The 20,169-nt window shown below is 38.6% G+C and overlaps 1 protein-coding gene across 1 annotated transcript in view; it reads right to left on the bottom strand.

Moving 5' to 3' along the window:
* Positions 1-4,715: 4,715 nt before the first annotated feature.
* The window catches only part of LOC107680773 (kinesin-like protein KIF13B), a 46,212-nt gene continuing 30,758 nt past the window's right edge, over positions 4,716-20,169 (bottom strand). Inside the window, exons 14-39 of the mRNA XM_016476817.1 lie at positions 19,280-19,410; positions 18,899-18,985; positions 18,587-18,774; positions 17,839-18,097; positions 17,580-17,742; positions 17,238-17,384; positions 16,998-17,147; positions 16,611-16,736; positions 16,226-16,399; positions 14,189-14,346; positions 13,920-14,052; positions 13,430-13,576; positions 13,302-13,331; positions 12,932-13,031; positions 12,009-12,135; positions 11,641-11,696; positions 11,373-11,497; positions 11,111-11,287; positions 10,253-10,474; positions 9,980-10,057; positions 9,613-9,666; positions 9,409-9,523; positions 8,768-8,901; positions 7,735-7,800; positions 6,783-7,467; positions 4,716-6,679 (exon numbers count right to left, since the gene is read on the bottom strand). Coding sequence (XP_016332303.1) covers positions 6,471-6,679; positions 6,783-7,467; positions 7,735-7,800; positions 8,768-8,901; positions 9,409-9,523; positions 9,613-9,666; positions 9,980-10,057; positions 10,253-10,474; positions 11,111-11,287; positions 11,373-11,497; positions 11,641-11,696; positions 12,009-12,135; positions 12,932-13,031; positions 13,302-13,331; positions 13,430-13,576; positions 13,920-14,052; positions 14,189-14,346; positions 16,226-16,399; positions 16,611-16,736; positions 16,998-17,147; positions 17,238-17,384; positions 17,580-17,742; positions 17,839-18,097; positions 18,587-18,774; positions 18,899-18,985; positions 19,280-19,410 — 4,041 coding nt within the window. The 3' untranslated portion in view covers positions 4,716-6,470. The remainder of the gene's footprint in view (positions 6,680-6,782; positions 7,468-7,734; positions 7,801-8,767; positions 8,902-9,408; positions 9,524-9,612; positions 9,667-9,979; positions 10,058-10,252; positions 10,475-11,110; positions 11,288-11,372; positions 11,498-11,640; positions 11,697-12,008; positions 12,136-12,931; positions 13,032-13,301; positions 13,332-13,429; positions 13,577-13,919; positions 14,053-14,188; positions 14,347-16,225; positions 16,400-16,610; positions 16,737-16,997; positions 17,148-17,237; positions 17,385-17,579; positions 17,743-17,838; positions 18,098-18,586; positions 18,775-18,898; positions 18,986-19,279; positions 19,411-20,169) is intronic.

The raw sequence follows: 20,169 nt of genomic DNA, 5'->3' as shown, positions 1-20,169 counted from the left end.
TGGGTGCCATCAAAATGAGAGTCCAAACAGCTGATAAAAACATTACAATAATCCACAAGTAACCCACATGACTCCAGTCCATCAATTAATGTCTTATGAAGCGAAAAGCTGCATGTTTGTAAGAAACATATCCATCATTAAGATATGTTTAACTTTGAAGCAATGCTAAATTTCTCCAAATCTGTTCCGACGAAGAAACAAACATCTTCATCTTAGATGACCTGAGAGTGAGTACATTTTCTGCAAAAATTCATTTTTTCATGAATTAATTTCAGTTCCTTTAAGAGCGTCATTCCTGGCAGTCGCTAATCAATGGTATCTGTTGCGATTTGCACGTTTTGTCACTAAATTTAGTTGCCACTGTGACAAGAATAGTTTAAGTAAAACAAAGTACAGTTTTATGAGCAGTATGAAATACTTGTAGTCATGAAATTGGCAAAATGTTAATTCTGGACCCTGGTTGTCAGCGTAAAAGTTGCATAGGACTGTTTTTGCAGTACCATAACCGACCGGCCTGCTGGCTTCAGCAATTACGTATTGCACTTTTAATTACTAGCGGCAGCTTATTTATGTTCCTGCCACTACACAACTGTGCATCTCTGCAGGGAGGCATTGAAGGCAGTCTGGAAACTGAAGCCTACTCGTGAAGATTGTGCCATTATATTTCAGCATTAGCAGACTAGAAATTCAGTCGGGCTCTTCTGCAGGCCTCTCTAAAAGCAATCAGACAACAGCCGTTTATTTGAACGTAAATAACCTCAAAGTGTTCTACTCAGCCAATAACCGTGCAAACGTTTCAGCAGCACGAGGCTGGAAAATGTTGTAGCATTGGGAATTCCGGTCTCAGCGAGCGGGAAAACACTTGACAATCAGGGTGACGACGTTCCAATACAAAAAACCTGTTGGTGTTTGCCCACGTGTCCAAAAAATGGGTTTCTCTGGAAAGTAATGACATCTAAAGTCCCTTTGATGGGGATTGATAACCGTTATTTCTGCAATTAAAGTGGATTTAACCACTCTAATAATTATCCATGTAATTGATTTAGTTTTTTGTTGAATATTCACAAAATGTCACTTTAAGGGGGAGGGTTTTATTTCTGCAATTAAAGTGGATTTAACCACTCTAATAATTATCCATGTAATTGATTGTTTGTTTTGTGTTGAATATTCACAAAATGTCACTTTAAGGGGGAGGGTTATGGTGCTTTGGGTTCTTTACCCCAACATACATATAGATATTTTTTTGTTTCATAAGGTACTGTTTCAAAGAAAGAAGATAAGAGGGATGGACTAGTTCAGGTTATTTTTATTTGTGCTTCAGAATTAAAATATGGTGCTTGTTTTAAAAAAGGAAAGGAGATACTAACCACATGTCCTCTCCCACCTTTTACAGTCTTTCCTCTTTGTCTTTTAGGAAGCTGCTTTCTGTGTGTAATGCACATCATTGCAGTCACAAATAAGCTTTTTTTTTTTAGACGTATCAAAATAGCTATCGGATGACAAACCTGTGAAAAGTATCAGCTGCTTCAAATGTTCTTTCAGAATGTCTGAAATACCATTTCAACTCATCAACACACCTTTGTTCCCACTGAGCGTAAGATATCAGTCGATGAGATCGCCACTAGCTAACTAACAAGCTCGTATTTAAAAAGTCAGTCGCAGCCGAACGTGAATTTTGAACATGGGCTTCAGCCTTAATGCAAGTATTTTTAAGCACTTAAATGACAGAATGTGTCAAATCTGTCGACGCGTCATTTCTGTGAAAATTAACTGTTGATAATGCTGTTTAAGTTAACGTTATGGTAATATTCCTAAATACATTTATTCCGTAAATCTACACAAGCTTAACATAAATGTACCGAGTCTATTTGCTAAAATATGTATCGAAAGAATATTGTATGTTAGGAGAGATTATTAATTGGAGATGAAATTTCTCGCTTTAGTAAATTCTGCTAAGCAGATAAATCCATCAAATGAGACATTATTTGTTTCTTTAGTTATGTCTTGTAATTTGGTTGAACGGTCAGTTAAAACATGTTATTTGAGTTCTCAATTAAATCAAATACAATCTGTACCTTTATAAGGGTGACCAGGGCTAGTTGACATTTACTTCAGTGAATATTTGACAGGGTGTGATTATTGCTGAAAGTTAATTGTTACTGTATATGAGTCAAACTACAGACTCTAACAGAGCTTGTCACATTGGGAACATGCGGTGTATTAACTGATTTGAGAAAAACACCATTTACAAAATATATATATATACTCTCTTAAAAATAATATTAAACATCACATTAAATATGTATTATTACAAATACATATTTATATTTAAAATATATTATTATTGATTGTTGGCTTTTCAGGGGAAAATTTTAATCAATAAAAATATCAAGCAAATTCTATTAGCTTTGGCTAATAGAAATTGTAATGAAATTATATAAAACTACAACATAAAACGTGACAACTTGCCCCAACCTGAATTTTGAACCTAAATTTTGTTTTCTTTTTATAAATATATATATATCAGTAAAAATTTAAATATCAAGCAAAAATATCAAATAAATGGTTTGGCTAACAGAAATTTAAATTGTATAAAATTACAGCTTGCTCCAACTGAATTCCAAATCTGAAAAATAAGTTTTACATCCGTTTAAAGTCAATTTTTGACTCAATTTTATTTTTGTAATTACTGAAATATAATCCTTGTGATAATTTCCCTACGTGACAACTAGCCCCGGTCTCTGTTTTATATTTCAAAGCTTTTCATTAAACCGCCGTCAAAATATTAGATGCTATAATAGCGAGACAATGAACATTGCAAACTGCCAATCTTACTTTCATTTGCCAACCCAAATCTGAGCGTGAAGTTTCATGAGCTTGCACAGCAATCATGTAGTCTTGTACATTATATCATAAGATAAAGACAGTCCAATCTTACTAACACAGAGTCCCTCAGTAAACGCTTTCTTAGAAACAGTATTGAGGCACAATGTGATGATGGACTAGTGCCCAGTCAGTTACCCAGGAGTCTTTATTAAGCTAATGTCGGAATGTGTTTGGAACAGAAATCTGTCGTGAAAGAATGAGGGAACACTTTGACTGTGTTTTTAATCTGTCCATGTTCAATATGTGAATATATTAAATATATATAAATATATTCTATGAGTATAAAAAATATATCACTGTTGTATTAACTTGAAATAGTCTAATCATGTATCTCTTATTACAGAATTTAGTGCCTTTTTTGGACAGTAGACTGTTCTGTAATTAATGTAGTATAAAACGCATATGCTTTGTTACTTTTTTAAGTTTTGTTTTGACACCTTTGTTCATTCAAAAAAAAAAATAATTGTTTTTTATTTTAGAACTGTACCTTCTAGAGAATAAAGACTTAATGAGCCGAAAGACACTGGCTGATTGTACAACTTTTTTTTACAGCACTCCGGAATTATACAATTATGCAAATTCTGAATTATATTCCTAATTCTGAAATTGTAACAGGATTGTTCTTTGAAGACAATCATTTGATATAAATATGTGCAGCTGCTCTTTTCCATACAGCGAAGAAAAAAAAAAAAATTGGCTGTCAATTTGTTTGAAAGAAAAAAAAAATACAAATGTCAAAATTTGAACATAGTAATTAAAAATAGTAATAAGACAAATGTGTAAATCAGGTCACTTTTAATTTTTTTCTTTACAGCCAGATTAATGTACAGTCAATATAAAAGAAATTATAAATGAACTATTATACATGATTATTCTTTGGATATCAGCATAGAATTGCAGATAAATTACTCAAACCCAGCCTTGTGCTCAGATTGAACTCTCAAGATGCAACTATATACAAAACACACACACACACACACACACACACACACACACACACACACACACACACACACACACACACACGTATACTCTGGGTTCAAACGCTCCATATTCGGGACAACTTTCATGACAAAATCATCAGGACGAGGCACAGACTAGTAGTGAAACTCTGCTCAAAAAAAGGGAGGGAGAAACAAAACAAAAAAAACTACAGAAGTAGAGCAGCAACTTCCCGCCAAGAGCTTCGTCTGACATCTGTGTAAACAGCAGGGCCCAAAGCTTCCTTCAAAACATCTCTCTCCTGATGCCCTTAACGGGAAGGATTTCAAACAGGACTAAAGCACGAGTCTCCACACCTGGATTTAGTATTTCACTTCAAAAGGCCACTGTGTGGTTGCTCAGATATGGCTCTGGATCTATGTCATTTATGACTGATCAAGGTGTCATTTCTGCTACTGAAGACCTGCTTATGTTGAACAGAATGAATGTAGGGTGCATTCAACCGTATTAATGAAGAAAAATGGTCAATTGCACTTGAAAACAAAATAAACATCTAGTAAGCATCTGTGATTGAAATGTTGGGCCATGGAGATCAGCTTACTGAAAATGTCTTCTATAAGTTCATTTCCCCTTTCTAGTAACACATTAGGTTCAAACAAATGAACCATCAAATCCCTACAAGCATTTTTAACGTTATTGCTACAACAAATGTATTAAAATAAACTTAGCTGAGACTTGTCATTCTAAAAGGCAATCAATCTGTTCTAATGTGACCCAGCAGGTCTTAAAATCCTATCGCCTGAAGCCTTTGTTGCTAATCACAGCAACAAAGACATGCTCCATGTGTGCGTTTTTTTTTTTTTTTCTCATTATGAATGAGGCACAGATCAAGATGCATAAAAAAAAAAATGGGAAGATGTAAATCAAATTTTTTGACGAACAAAAACAGGAAAAATTAAAGGCAACTTAAAACTGTGGAGAAATACATCTTTTCTCAGATGGAAATTTCGAAATGTTTTTGACTTTTGAGCACCAAATCCAGTGAAAGCAGATTTACAGTGGATCATCGGTTAGTTTACTTAATTTACAACAAAACTAAGCACCCTTTGGGCACATAAGCTATCTACTATAAATCAAATGTGCAAATTAATTTTCCATTCATAGGATTTTTACACTTTATAAATTCAATTTACATAACTACAACCATTAAAATACATTTTAATAATTTGATATTGTATTAGACTTCAGAACTCACATGATGATTTCCATGAATAGAATATAAAAGGAATGAAATAACACATTTTCTCTCCATCATGATGTGAACAAGCATCATATCTGCATGGAATCATGCTCCTTATTAAAAACTATATAAATGTGACCACTTTGCCCATACAATATGTTAAAAAATATTTAATGAAATCACTTATAGATCTTTTAATTTGAATAAATAAGATGAATGTATTGCCAGTAATTGGTCCGATACACAAAACTGGAATGTGCTTTTACTGTGACCTTCTTGCAGAAGACAGTCCTTCAGAAGCCAATCAAACTGAGCTACTTTAAATTGTCACTAAATTGCAGCACAAAGTTATTTGAGGTTAAAGTAGTTTCAATAACCCAAGTCCAATTAAAAGGCTGCTTACTAAAATGTGCCCCAACCCATCAGATTGTAAATAAGCCACTCTAAAATACTTTTTTTTTCAGTCCAATCATCAAAACCATTAAGAGAGAGCCTAATTAAGCCAGGCAATTAAGCCTGAATGTGCCAATTCAGTCAAGTCTAAAAATTCACCACATGCAATTAAGGATACACACCAAGCAGGCTGTTTCCTCCTAAAATACTGATAGGCAAGTCTTCCAACGACACCAACCCAAATAAAACATCCCATCTTGTGGATTTAGTCGTCCAATCACTGGCCAAGTAATAATAGTACTTCACGACATGAAGAAACTTGCATCAGAAACCTGCATTGACCTGCTCAGGACGGCACCTATCGCGAAATACATGCAAGCCCCTTCAATCCATGAAAAGCCAGATTCGATATAGTGGCTTACAGCTGAAAACCCAACTGGGCATATCCAATGACTCTGATCGGATCCCTGAGATAATCTCTTACATGTCTACCATACCATTTACCACATTCTAACTAGTGCTACGAAGGTGCAATGAGGGATGACAAACAAGAAATGGGTCGACTTAAAAGGCACATTCAGGAAACTAAAAATCATTTACTGACTGTGCAGAGAAGATAAATCAAGCATCATTTGTAGTATCAAGTCCAAAAATGGGACTCTTGATAAAACCAGGGCGCAAACAAAAATGATGGGTTTATCTCAAAGACCCGGAAGATTAATTTACGGTCGACTCAAGGAGACTTGCTTGAGTTACCAAACAAGCAAACAAATCTCAAGGAACACAACTGAAGCAGCATGTTAAAAATTGATAGCACTCCCACATGCTACACATTAGCATAGCACCGGAACTGATAGAGGGACTTGTAAGGGAATGTTGTACCACCTCCTTGCAAAGTTGGGTATCTGAATGCTCCATTAGCCCAAGCACAGTGATGGACGGAGTTGACCTCCTCGGTTAGATTCAGATGTTGGAAGCGGAGGTTCTGTCCTGCTCAGCTCATTGTCAATTAGCTGGTCCAGGATTTGCGATTCTCTCCTTTCTGAATGGCAGTGCCGGCTCCTCCCCTCAGTTGCTGACTGAACTCCCCACTGCGGCGATTTTCAGTGTGCCTTTTGGAAGCTTCCCGTCGAGTCAGTCGATCTGGACGGACTAGCACCCCGTAACCAGGGTTGCATCGGAAGTACTGGTGGCCCTCGACAGAACCATCATTCTTACCTTGTGGACAAAGGATACAAAAAGAACAAGGTCTGTAAATCGTCTCACCAAGAAGGTGTCAACATCTCAGAAAACTTGTCGGATAACGGAAGACTTGACTAACCTGAGGGAGTGTCCAACTCGACCCCGACCCAGACGCCTTCTGAGAAGTGTGTTGGGCCGATGTAGCAAACTGTGCCGGACTTGCTGGATCCAACAGTGACTCGCCCTCCCACCTTGAGCCAAGCAAGTTCCCCGGGTTCCACATCCTCGAAGGTTATCTCTAGCTTCTCCAGGCTGTTCGTTTGTTGCACTTGCGTTGTGGTTGCTTTTCTATCTCCGAGAATGTTACTGAAAGACCTGAGTTCATTGGCTTTGACCTTCTGGAGGGAGAAAGGGCTGTCTGTGGAGGTACTCAACACCAGGGGAGGGGTTGCATTTAGCTGTGCTTCCTGCTGAGAAGTGGTGACACCATTCCTGGGGGCCGCCTGGGTATCTTCCTCTTTTCTAGGCCTGTCAGATCTTAGCCCAGCTTCTATAGGAGCAACAGAGGCATTAACAGGGGTCGGTAGACAGTCTTCGTTGTCCTGCCTGGATGCTACGGGACCCGCTTGGGAACTGGGAGTAGGGGTAAGGTCCCCACAAGCTATGGAGACGTCGGAAAGGGTGGCAGTGGAGACGCTAGTAGAAAAATAGCCACTGGAGGCCTCGCTGATGGGGCTCAGGGGCAGATCATGCATAGAGGACAGGGCATCAGGACACCCATCTGAGTGTCTGTCTGAAGCAGGACTCTTCCCCATTACTGCAACCTACGGGGAAGCACGTCCAAAACCACAAGGAACATTTAACTACACCTCAACCTATCATCTGACTCTCACACAGACAGCAGATGCTAGGAAAACCACAGATTTAATAGCATGCAATTTACATCACATGCAGGAGAGAAAGACTGGGCTCTTAAAATATCTTCCTAGGCTATACTTTTGCAAAATACAAGTCTGTAACCCAATTCATCATTCATATTTATTTAATTTTGCCAAAGATGGAGCATGAGATCAGAGTGGAGATCTACTTACCGGTTCTATTCTTACTCTTCCTTCATCAGGGTTGTTAGCTGTTTGCATCATTATTCGTGGCATATGCTGGAGAGATGAATGGAACGTATTAAATTTGTATTTACGATTTCGGTAATGGTTTTCAGAGAGGCGGCACAAAGCTTGATTTAAGTGTCACGGGTTCATTTTTTATGTTGGGAGCCTTTGGATTACGTTTGATCTAAAGTACTGACAGATCAAAACGTCTGCGTGCAGGGGAGGAGTGATGAACACGATGAAATATCACTGTCATTTTTTTTTCCCTGTACGCCTCCGTCAAAAGCATGCTGGGAGATATGATGAAAGGGTATGGCTTGACAATTAATCTTGGGAAAATTAAACACTGGAGTTTATCTATGGACTCCTGCCTAACATATAATCAGGTTTCCCTGACATGATTTACTTGGACAAAATGAGGACACTGTTTTAATCATGGAAAACCAAAAAAGCCTGTTTTCTCACAAAAAAAATCCACTACCAGGCAACAAGGCTTAATTTAAAGACTTACTTTATCCATCTTGTATGAGGAAATGTATCACAGATATATGGGCAATGTAATAGTAGCATATGGAATTTCTGTCTATATGGAAATGAGGAGGCATGAACACAGAACGACATTACGCTAGAATCTAAAATTGACTCAAATTAAATCGGTCAGGAGGATTTGCATCCCTTTTTGATTACCACATATGATTTACTCATCTAAATGCAGCATATTTCTGACAGGCTTTGCAGGCACTAAAACGGCTATTTTTATGACTGATCCTGTCTATCAGTTTTTTACATTTATGCATGAAACCCAATGGAAGTCACTTTGCCTCAAAAATGCTTTGTTCGTTCATTATGGTTTTACTTATGCATATATTTTTCTTATTTATTAGAATTTTAAAATAACTTTTCCTTTTGGTTTTAGGGTTAAATATGACCTGGACATTTCTTGACAGTTTTCATGAGACCAACAAAGCAAGGTTTAAGGCACAGTTTACTAATTAAAAAGTCGAAAACGTGACCAGACCTGTTGGGAGTGTGGAGAGGGTCTCAAATCTTTCTTGTCATCGCGCACAGGGAACAGGGACTTGAGCAGCTTGGGCATCTGAGGAACCAGGGCTTTGACTGGGAAGATATAAGAAGCAGCAAGCCCTGAAAAACCTGTGGGGGGGTTGGGAAGGAGGCAAACAGCAAGGTAGAGGTGTGGAGAAAGACGACAATGATGGTGAAACAGAGACAGATGTAGAAATTATATAAAAGGAGTGTATGAAGGCACAGTCACATTAAAAATGTCACACTGACATTTTTTGACAGATCACAAAGTGACAAGGTGAAAGAAGCTGAAGTTGAACAAGACTGGGAGAGATGTTCAGTGGTAACTGAAAGGTTGCAGGTTCAAACTCCGAACTGGCAATATTGTGCTTTTTATCAAGATACAAGAATTTTCTATGTAATTTAGATAAGTGCCTGTTAAATTCATAAACCAGGTTAGAACTGAGAGTTCAGGCAGAAAGAGAATTTACAGTAGAGAGCACAGAGTTGATGGTTGGAAGGACAGTCACATAAAGAATGGGTCATGCTGGAAACGGAAAAGGAAGATTATTCTATTGCAGACAAAACAGTCTACAGCCTGTAGCGCTCACTTTAAGAGTGACTGTTATGTCGTACCTTGCTCGGGGTCCTGATTCTGTGTAGGTGGTGTAGGAGGTCTGGATGGTCGTGGCAGTGTTTTGCTGAACTGAGAGGATGGCGCAAAGATATCCTGCTGACTCTCCCATCGATTCTTACACTAGCAAATTGGATATTAGAGGTTACATAAAAGGACCCATTTCCTGTGGTGGACCATGTCTTATTTTCTCCCTAGATTCTTACCTTGTTGTCATCCAGCACTGAGTTTAGTGACAGATCCTGTCTGCTTCCAGATAACTAGAGGAGAAAAAGGTGATGTATGATGAATACATAATGTGCCAGGCTCCGATGATGCAGAGTTTCCTTAATATTTCTGTTTTTTAAGATGACTTTAAGGCTGCAGATGCGCTTACCCGGTGCACACTTGGAGAGCTGAGACTGCGTCTGCTGCCCTTGCCTTTACCTGCCAAATGCTCCTTTACTGCCACCTCCTGCAGCACATGATAAAAAACTGATTTACATGATGAAAACAACATGCTGAGCTGAACTCAGAAGAGAAAACTAGGTAGTACTGGGAATAAGATGACTTTAAGGCTGCAGATGCGCTTACCCGGTGCACACTTGGAGAGCTGAGACTGCGTCTGCTGCCCTTGCCTTTACCTGCCAAATGCTCCTTCACTGCCACCTCCTGCAGCACATGATAAAAAACTGATTTACATGATGAAAACAACATGCTGAGCTGAACTCGGAAGAGAAAACTAGGTAGTACTGGGAAGTCAGCATCTGCTCACTATGCTATATGCCCAAATAAACAACATTAGAAAGAGATGATAAAATGCGATCTTATCGGATAAAAAAATATTAGTGGAGTTAGCTGAGTGACCTGTCTCAGACGGTCCAGTGTGAGGATGTTCTCCACAGCCAGGACGCTCCGCAGGTACTTCTCTATGGCAGCTTCACTGTCTGAGGATTTAGGGTTCTCAGCGCTGGCGGCTACACGGGCCAGCATCTCCCTGTCCTCTGAGCTCTGGCTGTCCTGCTGACATACACAGCCAAGAGAGACAGGTGCTCGTAAACAAAGCACCTCAAGAAACCAGGTGTGCAACTTTATCAGAGCAGCTTTCTTATGGGTAATAGCCAACTAAAACGGCCTATAAGTGTTTCTGAGAGTTCTGCAGTGATGCATACGCGCGAATAATATTTATATTATTTAATATTTTAGGATTATCAGCAAATATTGAGAAAATGACAGTTTCACCTTGCTTCAGTTTTGAAATCAGCTAACAATTCTATTCTGAATTGGTGTTATTTTAGTATTATTTACAATACTATTATTAGTTTTGTTTTATATATTATATTTATATATTTTTGTTTATTTCTATGTTTAGCTTTAATTTATTTCAGTTTTAGTAATGTAGTACTTTAGCTAAAGCTTATTTTATTTCAGTTAGTTGCCAAGGCAACCTTTAGTTTTTTATCTAATATTTAGATGAAATAAAATATTATTTCAGCTTTATTTCAATAAAAACTAATTTTAATAGTTTTGAGTTTTGGTAGATAATTTTCATATCTAAAGCTTGAAATTCCTTAAGAAGTATAAGGTTTATATCAACCATGCACCAAAAATATATGCCACAGCTGTATGTAAAGCTGACCTAACTGTAGAAAAGTGTAAAAAGACACTTTTATTTTCTTCAGCTCTGATGATAGTGTAGGTCATACAAAGAAGACCATGCCGCACCTGTCGTCCAGTGAGGTTCACACAGATGCGTTTGCGCAGGACTAGCTGCATCTCTGCAGGGTGGCTGAGCTGCACCACGGTGCGGACAATCAAGTATACTCTCTGATCTGGAGCGGCACCTCGACTCAGCTGTGGACATTCATGAACCGTGGAGTCCCAAGAAGCTTCAGCTTTCACCTGGAAGAAAATTTTTTTTAATACATTCTTTTAAAATCAACTAGGGAGCCTGAGAGCCCTGAGGGTGCGTAGGTCATATTCACACCTCTCCATCATAGTGTTTGACAATCTGAAGGTCAAAAAATTCATCCTCATCTTCAGAAATAAGCATGGCGTCCCAGCCGCCCGCCTCAGGAACGTCTAGGTTTTCCTGAGAGCTGAAGTCGTAAGCTGGAGGAAGGAAGAACAGAAACACAGGAAGAACGAGTGTGAAAATGAGCGTTAAGATAAATAGAGCTTGCAGTGGAAGAAAGGTCACAGAGGACATTCCTGCAGAGAACATTGCTGTTCTTCAGCAAGCACGAAAAACATACCGCTCAGGTCGAGGAAGAGCACCGGAATGTGAGTTTCCATCCCAGGCACTGGTACCCTGCCAAGAGAGACATAAAAATCAACCCGTGGCCCAAATACTCATGACTAAATATTTGTAAAAATGATACTGATACTGACATTCATTAAACAAACAAAGCCTCAAATCCAAATATCAATATATTAAATCACATATTTTAAGGATTATAACAACCTCCCTAAAATGCAAACTACATAAATCGAAGCTAAACTGACATCACATATCATTCAAACCTCTGACAGACAACAAGTTTACCAGCTGTCTATAACATTAACTGATTTAAGTGTACAGATTAAATGCTAATTATTCAGTATGGTTGTAGCAGTGCTGTACCACTCAGCAGGAGCTCCTGGTATTCCACTGCCAGCAGAGGGCACCATCACTGCATTTCTCTCTTCTGTAAGAGTCAGACGCCACTCCAGCAGCTGGGCCTCCCTCTCCACATCATCCTCAGACTTATCTGGTCATAGAGAGCAAACTAGTCACCAATGCTTCCGTATATAAATGTTCTAATTTTATATTTTGATCATTTTTTTCTAAATAATGCTTTTTTTTTTACTTTATTTTAAAAATTCTATAATATTTTAAATATATAAATAATATTTTAAAACAAACATTCATAATTCTATTAAATATCTAAATGCATCTCTACTCATCTATAAAAGTATTATTTAATTTTATAATAACATAAAAAAAAAAAAGTTTAAAAAATAATCAATGGACATGCAGCGATAAAACGCTGCCCAAATAATATTTTAAAACAAACATTCATAATTCTATTAAATATCTAAATGCATCTCTACTCATCTATAAAAGTATTATTTTATTTTATAATAACATAAAAAAAAAAAAAGTTTAAAAAAAATCAATGGACATGCAGCGATAAAACGCTGCCTAATCATTGTAGCTCTGATTCAGTCAAATCTCTAGCTTTTTCCCCACCTGTTTTTGAGTTTGCATTATTTTATTTTTTGTCCGGCAAAGGAACAAAAAGGAGCTATGTCAGATTTTGGACCAATGCATCATGTGATACAAATAGAAACGACATACAAAATCAGATCCACATTTCTTCTGTCTGCTTCTGTATCTAATCAATCTGCTTGTTTCTCAAAGACAGTGACGGGTAGCTGCATGAGCTCCCCAAACAAGGACAGAACAAAGCTAATTAGCAACAAACTAAAGAGAGGAAAGCACTATTTTATAGTCCATTACTGAGCTGAGACTAAAAACAGTACATGTGTCTATCTGGTTTTTACCTGTTTTGCTGACCAAAGTCTGAAGATGTTGGTCCAGATACTCTTGCCTCTTAGTGAGAGCAGTGAGCCACTGATGTCGCAGACGCTCCAAATCTTGCTCCTACAGGATGATGGACAAATGCATAAACACAAATGCTGCTATTGCTTAAAGGGCTTTTTATGCCTTTAATGGGCAGGACAGAGGAGAAAGACAGGAAAGAAGTAAGAGGGAGAGACAGGAATAGGATAAGGAAATGACGCAGAATGGATTCAAAACTGAATCTCAGCAAGAACATAATAAAATAAATAAATAAAAATAAATAAAATAACTTACTTAAATGTATTAACAACTAAAAGTCAATGTCGTAAATGTATTGACAACCCAACATACCTGATAACTGTCCATTTCATCGCCCTCAAGCTACAAAAGAAAAACAATATAAACGTTATAGACTCTCAGACAACATTTAGACATCATCCTGCTAAATGCTAAAAGTTTAGGTGAAAAAGAACATTTACCTCTTGTGGCTCATTGTTTTTAGTCATCTGCACCTGCCTGATCTCCACACAGCCGATGGACACTCCCAGAATAATCTCTGCTATCAAAGGCATTGTGCCGGAGTCCTGCACTGAACGCACCTCCACCTGAATCCGCCGAGACTGGCCCTGAGAAAGACACACTGAAACAGTTAATACCACACGACAAAAACCCTAAAGCGAAATGCTAAGCAACTGGGTTGATAGAATAACAGCACAAGTAAAATACAGAGTTCGCATGCCTAGGAGTCAAAAATAAATCTACCAAAACGAGCAACAGAGTTTGCTCAAAGCAAGCAGTCAAGAACATCTCGCTATCATCTGCTTCGAACACGTGACTAAAAAAAGGTCATAAGGTTATTTCATGCTATGCTTTATTCTAATCGTAATAAACAACTATAGACAGCAGCTGTGGGCTGACAGACGTGCAGTTGTATCATTTATAACCATGCAGGAACATGAGGTTTCTGACCTGTTTGAGCTGGAAGATGCCCCCTGTGCGAACATCTCGTGCTGGCACCACCTCCACGGGCATGTACTCTCCATTCTCATTCAGTTCCAGAATCTGCACCCACATCTCCAACTTGCGTGTTACCTCGCTCCACCTGAGGACACATAAAAGTCAAAGCAGTTCCAAACAGGAAGCAGATCATTAGATACAAGATGTTCTCTACATTTCTGAATGTTCGTATCAGTATAATCGGATAATTACAGGGGGTTGAAGCTCAATTTTCTGCTCACCTGTCACGTAAAGTGCGTGTTTTGGCCTGGATGATGCTGAGGTCCCACAGCGCGGGGTTCCTGCCTGGATCAGCTTGCCTGTGTCCGTATACCTCGATGGCTACGGCACCCTCTGTTAAATACTCGATAAATTCCTCTGTTACAGTCACAGCATGCTCCTACAGTACAGAGAGTAAGGCACAAGTAAATGCATGTTAACAATTTCTTGATAACTCCTGTGTTAAAGGGTTAGTTCACCCAAAAATGAAAATTAGGCTGCATTTTACTCACACCCGAGGCATCCTACACAGTAAAATTGACAGTGTTAATTAAGCAGTGTTACACTCCATTTACTCTTAAGGAGTTAACTTACCAACAAATAGTGAAAAATGCCCCGTAGTGTTGGTGAAAATGATCTGAGTTGAATTCTGCATTGTTAAATTTACTCCGTTAAGCTCCGCCCCTCAAGCCATCCCCGAAGACCAGAGCAAAAGTTCTCTCTTCGCCATTTTCTTTTGCCTTGCGCCAAAAGGTAAGCTCTTTTAATTTATTAAAACATAAGTTTAATATTTGATGTTAATAATTGTGCTACTATTAATGCATAAGTTGTAATTTTTTGAACTTTGTGTAATTTGATTGGTTTAAACTCGGAAATATCGAATAGGTATCGAATAGGCAAGTCAGTATGTTGGAGAAATGTGCTTTATTCATCTCAATGTGGTAATAATAAAGTTTAAATGATGTCAGTAATCTTAATTTGATTTTCAGCTGTATTTAGCTTTGGTATATCCGCTTAATCCTTTGATCCTGTAAACAAACGTTGGTTTTCACGAGACTCACCGGCGCATGCGCAACGCTGACCTCATACCTCATCAGCCCGGAACTGCTTCTGTGTACAACTGTTCGCGCAAGCTAGATTAAAGTGATTATTACGTTTTGAATATGGATATTTTTCTTACAAAAACGCATCGATTCGCTACAGTAGGCCTTTGTTCACCCCCCGGAGCCGTGTGAGACACTTTTATTTTATGGATGGGCGCTTTTTATTTAACTTCTTTTGGACTGAAGCAATGAAACACCCACTGACTGAAATGATAGAGCTTGAAAGATCAAAGACAATTTTTAATATAACTCCGACTGGATTCGTCTAAAAGAAGAAAGTCATATACACCTAGGATGCCTCGGGGGTGAGTAAAACGCAGCCTAATTTCCATTTTTTGGTGAACTAACCCTTTAAGGGAATAGATAATCCAAAAATGAAAATTTGCTGAAAATGTACCCTCAGGCCATCCAAGATGTAATTTGTTTCTTCATTGGAACAGATTTGGAGAAATGTAGCATTACATCACTTGCTTACCGATGTGAAAGGGTGCCATCAGAATGAGAGTTTAAACGGCTGATAAACTCCACAAGTAATCCACACGACTCCAGTCTATCACGTGATGTCTTGTAAAGCAAAAGGTTTTTAACTTCAAAACATTGTTTCTGGTAAAATACGAGTCCTCCATCCATTATATTGCTTTCTCCAATGGAAAAAGCCATCTCGTGAGAAGACAACAGAGAATGGACTTTTTCACAGTAGGAAGCGTTATTATGGATTCTGGCCAGAAACGTTTGTAATTAAAATCATCTTGATAGACTTCTTACTTACAAACATGCAGCTTTTCGCTTTACAAGATGTTAATTGATGGACTGGAGTGGTGTGGATTACTTATGGATTATTATGATGTTTTTATCAGCTGTTTGGACTCTCATTCTGATGGTACACATTCATTACAGAGGATCCCTAGGTGAGCAAGTGATGCAATGCAAAATTTCTCTAAATCTGTTCCAATGAAGAAACAAACTCATCTACATCTTAGATGGTCTGATGTTGAGTAAATTTTCATTTTTGGGTCAACTATTCCTTTAATGAACAAAGATGCACAATTAACAACAGTTTTAAATGCTGAAGGTCAATATTAGTAATAATTCACAATTTGGGCTATGTTTGACAGGATTTCCTGGAGGGTAAATCACATTGTGCCTAATTTACTATCAGCTTGTCTTGACTCGTACCTTACAGCTGTCAAACACCACCATGCAGTGGGGGTCTTTGCTGCTGGAGAAGGAGGCAGAGGGATCCACTTCTGGAGCAACAATAATAGGCTCTGCTTGGTCCCAGAAAGAGTACTGACAGAAGACAAAATTGGAAAGGTACTGCGGGAGACCATTAGCCTGCAGGATCTTAATCTGTTTGAGAGACATGAGTCAATTTAGTATGGGGTAAGATTTCTTTAAACATAATACATTTTAAATATAAACACAACAGAATAGTAGATTGTGTTGTTATTATTAATTTTAGTTATTTTTAAAATATCATTTAAAACCAAAAACCTTGATATGACTAAGTTTCTCAAACCTTACATGCACAAAACCTGCTTCTGTGAACTTCAGTACTCACCATATAGACCAGTTTGCGTTCCTGTACATCGCCGTCTGGGCTTCCATCACTGTCATCTCCTCCGGCTACGCTGTCATCAAATCCTCCACCCATTCTCATCACCTCCACGTGCAGCCGCCCGGCAACCTGACACCAGCAACAAGTAAACAACACTTCACTGGTCCGCTGGAGATGAACTCTGGGTCTCATGCTTTATATGATGACTTAATTAGATTTTATTTCACAGATGAAACTGCACTCTATTTAATTTACATCCCATTTCATCTTCTGGAAGAAACTTCCTTCAGAAATCTAATGAGTCAGTTAACGTGAAATATTCATAGCGAGTCAAACCACTGATCATATCTGCCTGACTGCTGCAGGCAGATCTGAACACATCATCCTCACCTCTCCTTTCTGATTGATGATGGGAACCGCATATTGTAGCTTTACATCATAGAACAGGCAGGAGAGGAAAACGTTGGCCACCCCAATTAAACTGTGGTTCACCTGCTCATCGAAGAAAGGGTCGGCTCTCTTGAAGTACGAGCGCATCACCTATGAGATGAAGAGAAAAAAACACTCCTATAGTGTCACCTTTTCATTTTTAATGGGACAGTATAGCATCTGTGAATAATAAGAGCTTACAGGGTTGTCCTCGTCAAAGTCCTTCCACTCCTGATAAAGCTCTCTCATGTCCACTAGCCGGTTTTCCATCTTCTCAAGGGCCCATATTTGCTTCCCTTTGCCTTTCCTCCTCACTTGAATGGCAGGTTCGCTCAATACAGCGTCTCGCTGAATACACAAACACAAAAATACTGATGAAGATATTTGTTCTTTTCAAGTGCATGCAACATTTAATGGCATAACGTTATGAATTCATGACTTTCTGCTCCAATTTAAGACCTTTTAACCTTAATTTGTAGAAGGGCGAATTAAGACTTTTTAAGACCTGCAGAAACCCTGATATTGCTCTAAAATGTGCCTGACCTTTCTGTTGGCATTAAGGTTTGCAGCAGGGATCTGTAGAGTAACTCTGTACTCGGTTCTCTTGTCCAGCTCTTCAGCGATGAAGTTTGCCTCCTGCACTAACAGATTAGCCCTTACGATCTGCTCCCTCAGTTTCCTCAAGCTCCGAGTCAGCACCACCTCCCTGGTGTCATCACAACAAGAGACAAACTCACTATGTACCAAATTTTACCTTGGGAAAACAAAACACATTTGTTTCCACCAAAAATGTAAACCTCACCTCTCCTCGCTCCACTGGCGCAGGCGGTGCTGGGCGCTGGGTGATGTTGACATTCCTCCCTGGCTCAGTCTCTCCCAGCTGCGGTAGTGTGGCTGCAAAGGCTGCGACTGCGGTATCTGCATGCTCTGTCTGTCTGGAGTCAGCTGTCTGCGCAGCTGCTGCAGCTCCTGCTCGTACATCAGCCGCTGACACTCAAGAGCGGTCCGCTTCTCCTCCTCATGTTGGCGCTCCAGAGACTGCAAAACAGCCTGCATGGGGTCTGTTAGACAACAACAGAAAATTTTACATCATTTTGGATCATGTTTTGGCTACTGTACCTTTAAGAATTAATGGTAAAGTACCTATTTTGATTAGGACACCGGACCTCCAGGACCGAGTTTGGGCACCCCTGGGCTAACCTCTTCACATGTGAAATGAGTAACATGCCTCCTTAAATGCTAAGTGTCCGTATTTTTAATAGTAGCAATGTTTTACTTTTTATTACAGCTACACTAAAGTTTGGGGTCAGTAAGATTTTTTTTTTTGTAACAAATTAATACTTTTATGTGCATCAAAAGCGATAGTAAAGACATTTATAATGCAACAAAAGATTTTCATTTCAAATAAATGCTGTTCTTTTGAACTTTCTGTTCATTAAAAACCCTGAAAAAAAGCATCACAACTTCCACAAAAATATTAAGCAACACAACTGTTTAAAATTAAGTCATATAAATGTTGTTTTTAAAGTAGGTGTGTGGCTAAAACTCACCGTTGCTGCCCAGAGCCTTCATCATGACTTCAGTCTGAGCAAACTCGTAGCTGAAGCTGACCTCACTGGACACATCGCTGGCCGTGTCTCCCTCTCCATCCAGCTGCTCACTGCTGTTACTGTTCTTCATGTTCCCGCCCTCACCCTCCTCTTCCTCACCCCGCAAGCACCGCTTCGGTAGGTTTATTCTGAAGAAGATACAAATATAAATAGTCTTCATAAAAAAAAAAAAAGATAACCATAATGCACTTTCATGTACAAATACAGGAAGCCGCTAAGTGACATTCTTTAGTCTAGGGTAATACCACTGACCTGAAGAAGTGATTGTTTCCCCAAAGAATACGGTCACCATGGTGAAGCTGTTGCCGGCTGGTGACTGGAGATCCGTTCACACATGTTCTGCAACGGAGTCAAAATCAGGTTATTTTATAAAACTTTAGATTTAATATTTAAATCTAAACAGAGATTATGATTTGGCTGTTGTAATTCAGCACATGCGTTTTTATAGTTTAACTTACAGTATTACATTTTTAGATAAAAGTACCTGTCAAATGCATAAATGTAAATATACTATACATGCATAGTTCAAAGAAAGCCTGTGGTTAAGTTCTCTCCAGTTCATGGATTTATATTGAACCTGTGACCTTTTGGTTTACCCATCTCACATTTACACTACAATCCTCGATGCATTACCTTGAGTTTCTGTAAGGGTTGAGAAAGACAGCTCCCTCAGGTGTGATGTTAATGACACAATGTTCTGCTTGGATGCCCATTCCACATAGCTGGATGTCCTGTGAATCTGCTGATCCAACCTTAGTGTGTTCCTGCAAAACATCCCAGCATTAACTGCACATGCGTTATCACATGACATCCACAGAGGCACAATCTACACTTAATGAATGCCACATTTTCAAGCACTAAATTATAAATTAAACTATTATACATTACTGCAACATGATGCCCATGACATCAGACAGCAACAAAAATGGCATATATTATTGTTTTTTTTTACCTACTAAATAAGTATTATTTAAAGGGGTCATATGATGCGATTTCAATTATTCCTTTCTCTTTTACACTACTATCCTCGATGCATTACCTTGAGTTTCTGTAAGGGCTGAGAAAGACAGCTCCCTCAGGTGTGATGTTAATGACACAATGTTCTGCTTGGATGCCCATTCCACATAGCTGGATGTCCTGTGAATCTGCTGATCCAACCTTAGTGTGTTCCTGCAAAACATCCCAGCATTAACTGCACATGCGTTATCACATGACATCCACAGAGGCACAATCTACACTTAATGAATGCCACATTTTCAAGCACTAAATTATAAATTAAACTATTATACATTACTGCAACATGATGCCCATGACATCAGACAGCAACAAAAATGGCATATATTATTGTTTTTTTTTTACCTACTAAATAAGTATTATTTAACCCTCTACCGCACTCTTTGTGTTCATTTCCTTGCCACTGTCTCTTTAAGAGAACATTCTCGTTTTTTTTGTTGGAAAGAGAAGACCTTAGTTTAGCCAATGATGTGCTTTGATTAAGTCACATGACATGCAGTTTTTTTCTG

The sequence above is a fragment of the Sinocyclocheilus anshuiensis genome, unplaced genomic scaffold (assembly GCF_001515605.1).
Source record: "Sinocyclocheilus anshuiensis isolate Anshui unplaced genomic scaffold, SAMN03320099.WGS_v1.1 scaffold869, whole genome shotgun sequence".
NCBI classification, from domain to species: domain Eukaryota; kingdom Metazoa; phylum Chordata; class Actinopteri; order Cypriniformes; family Cyprinidae; genus Sinocyclocheilus; species Sinocyclocheilus anshuiensis.
The sequence above is the reverse complement of the archived record's forward strand: the minus strand, read 5'-3'. Positions and strand labels throughout refer to the sequence as shown.